Source organism: Histoplasma capsulatum, genomic scaffold (genome assembly GCF_000149585.1).
Source record: "Histoplasma capsulatum NAm1 scaffold_4 genomic scaffold, whole genome shotgun sequence".
NCBI classification, from domain to species: domain Eukaryota; kingdom Fungi; phylum Ascomycota; class Eurotiomycetes; order Onygenales; family Ajellomycetaceae; genus Histoplasma; species Histoplasma mississippiense.
Genome location: NW_001813979.1, coordinates 2,628,304 through 2,631,568, shown reverse-complemented (window position 1 = coordinate 2,631,568; position 3,265 = coordinate 2,628,304). Strand labels below are relative to the sequence as shown.

The following is a 3,265-nucleotide window of genomic DNA, read 5'->3' as shown; positions in this document are numbered from 1 at the left end:
GGCCCTCAAGGAACCTCCTCGTGACCGTAAGAAGGAGAAGAACATCAAGCACACCAAGTCTATCCCTCTAGATGAAATCATCGAGATCGCCCGTGTCATGCGAAGCCGCTCCTTGGCTAAGGAACTGAAGGGAACTGTCCTCGAGATTCTCGGAACTGCTTTCAGTGTCGGGTGCCAGGTCGATGGACGGAGCCCCAAGGATATTAGTGATGAGGTCAAGGCTGGGGAGATTGATAGTGCGTGTTTTATATACATATATATTCCTTCCTGAGAGTTAGCGATGAGTTTGAATACTAACTAATATAATAGTTCCATCGGAGTAAATAACATTATAAAAAAAAGTTACCTTTTATTGTGTATTAGCCAGCCAATGCCGGGATTCCCTTTTTTTCTGCCTTTCTTTTCTGTGCAATGGTTTATGATGTGATGTTACGCTACTTGCGCAGACGGAACCTGAACACAAAAATAATAATATCTGTTCAATTGACCAGTGAGTTTTACGAAATATGGCCCGTCCCATTCTTCCCCTTTGGGAAAAGCACAAGAAGTGAAAAGAGAGAATTATGACTTCAGATATCCCCACGTTCACACTTGCATCTCAAATCCACAGCGTTCCCTCGCAATCTCCAAACTTGCCACTGTGACACCCCCTCGCCTTTGCCAACACTCTGGCCCTTACCACCCTGTTCTCTGGGAAATGTTACCTACGGTAAAGGCCTATTTTGGTGCAAAGAAGATAGAAGCATTGACCAACTACTCACCGCGGTATCTTTTTGGAAATTAAGTATTTTCGTTTCCCGTTCGCGGGAAGGGGAGGGCTTGATTAAGTGGATATGGTGGTCCATCTTTTGTGGTCAACATGTTAAAAATGGCACCTTTTGCCGGTTTCCTCTTAGCTCCTGGAGGACGCTTGTTGGCTTTTTGTAAGGCGGAATGCATGTTTCTTAGCCGCATACATGCATAGTCATAAGTGATCTTCGACGCATTCCAAAAGGTTAAATCCATTCTACTTTGCCACATTACTATCTGGCTCTGATAATCTCTCCACCCTCTCGTTCATGTATATCACATTCTCAAATCACTTCCGAACCGAGTCCTCTCTCATATATTCGGGCTCAATTTCTCCGGTGATATACCAGGAACGTTCCAATCCCCCCTCCCACCCGGATTGTCCCATCCTTCAAGAGCAACTTATCTTCGCTTCAATAGGAGTTGGCGCTATATATCTAAATCTTGACTACAACGTAAGTCTACTTCCGTGCAATACGCGGCTGTTACAAAAGGCCTGAGTGTGCGCTGTACATGTGTTATTGTACAGTATATAAATATCTATCCGTATTCGGGTGCGAAATGCGCATAGTGGGGAAACTAACTAAGCAAATATTATCGGAAATTTCCTGCTGATTTCCTGCTATTGGGCAGGGGGATGGAAGGTTGTCTTGCTCCTGAAGCCTTGTCCTAGCTCAAGATCCAAGTGTTCTTATTATTAGATCATTAAGGGTTAAAAACGCGTGGGCATCTCGGTACAAGATGATCCAGGGTCCCCGGCTCCGACGTGGGTAAACAAACTTATATATGAGGTTTAGTTGATGAAACGATAAGGAGGGGCCCGTTATGTCTAGTGACAATGTATTCTTTCTACACTCCCCCCACCGTCTCAGAATGACAATGAAGCGGGATGTCCTTATTCTCAACCCTACCCACCACGCATCCCGACAGGATCTAAGCAACAAGCAATGCAAACAAACGCATGTACACATATGTAGAGTACCGCATTTGATCACTTTTTCCATGCCGAATTCCAAGGTTATGTACAGTGGCGGCAATGCACAGACCGATACTGCGTATTCATGGATGGAAGCAGTCATCAACCAGAATAAACATGGCCCAGGAACAATACAATACCTCTGCCTGGCTTTTTCTGCGCCACCGAATGCGTCCAGTACATCATGCATGCACGCCCAGCCCCTGTTTGCAACAAGAATCATTACTTCTTCCAAGGTTGTTCGCTTCAACCAGCCAGTATCCCTCTCTGCCGGGGGAAAAGAAATAAATACTAGTGCATCAATGAAAAATGAAAATTGGATCAATATATCAACTAGATCGTGAGATATTCAAATCATCGACAGTACTTATATAAAATACAACGGTATTCATTCCAACAACTCAATTTCAGCCGGATTGACCTTGCGCTCGCATTTGAATGCATCCAGCCTGACAACCATATTTCAGAGTAGGCGCGATATGAATGCTCAATCTCCCTTGACATATCTCAACAATTGTCCGCACGCGTGGCTGCAGCGGATTAGGCCACCCACCTACATATGCATGCATAAGAATGCAAAACCTCTGACCGATTCGCGGTGGAAGCAGAGCGTGGAAACAATTTGAAAAAGAGAAATGGATCGAAACGGTTGTTGGGCAGATCGTGTTCGGACACATAGTATTGAGGGGCGATATGTGTTGATGGGATATTTTAAACATGCAATCTTGTCGTTCATGCTATTGCCATTACTATTTTCTATCGTCTTTATTTTCTGTTCAATGTAGTGAGTGATGCACATACAGCATCAATGCAGTGTTCAAATGCGCAGTATGCGCGTGGTACCGAGTCCTGCGTTTGCGATTTCTCATGAAATGCCTGCGTGCAGCTCATTCGGACCCATTACACGGAATGTAAGTTCTATGAGGGGGATTTTTGTTGAAATCACAAAATAAGGGAGCATCAGTGTTTTAGTTTCGGATGGGCGCCTTTTTATGTTATCTATCTGTAATGATTCTCGAAATATCATGGACAGGTGGGGAATATAAAGTGAGAGATTTACGAAATGCGCTGCTTGAGGGCACACAGATTGTGCGCCCATCTCGTGCAATGAAAGAGGTATTATGTGGCTTATCCGAAAAGCTGTAGAGGGTAACCACTAGTTATCATCTAGGGCGATGAACGCCATTCCATGCACACATCCGCATCCTGTTGGGCCGGTTGTCACTGATGCGCCCCACCAGGCGATGAGGGGCGGGGGTGACTTTGTTGAAAGGGAACAGTTTGGAGGGGTAACCTCGGGATTGATACTTTGCACCATTTACGTATTTCACCGGCGGGTTTCTCCTTGACTTCTCTTGGTGTCCTATGCAGGAAGCTGATGGATGTAATTCTTGTTTCTTCCAAGGTTTGACCTAAAAGCAGCAAAACGCGAATATAAAATCACTTTAGGACTCTTCCAACGCTTCATATTTGTTTACGTCGTTGATATATTCACCTTGT

The 3,265-nt window shown here is 44.7% G+C and overlaps 1 protein-coding gene across 1 annotated transcript; it reads left to right on the top strand.

Annotated features, from left to right (window-relative positions):
* Positions 1 to 97: 97 nt before the first annotated feature.
* Positions 98 to 323, top strand: HCAG_04788 (hypothetical protein; the record flags this gene model as incomplete). The annotated part of the gene is made up of 2 exons (XM_001540898.1): positions 98 to 236; positions 310 to 323. The coding sequence occupies 2 exons, from the start codon at positions 98 to 100 to the stop codon at positions 321 to 323; spliced, it is 153 nt and encodes a 50-aa protein (XP_001540948.1).
* Positions 324 to 3,265: the final 2,942 nt, after the last annotated feature.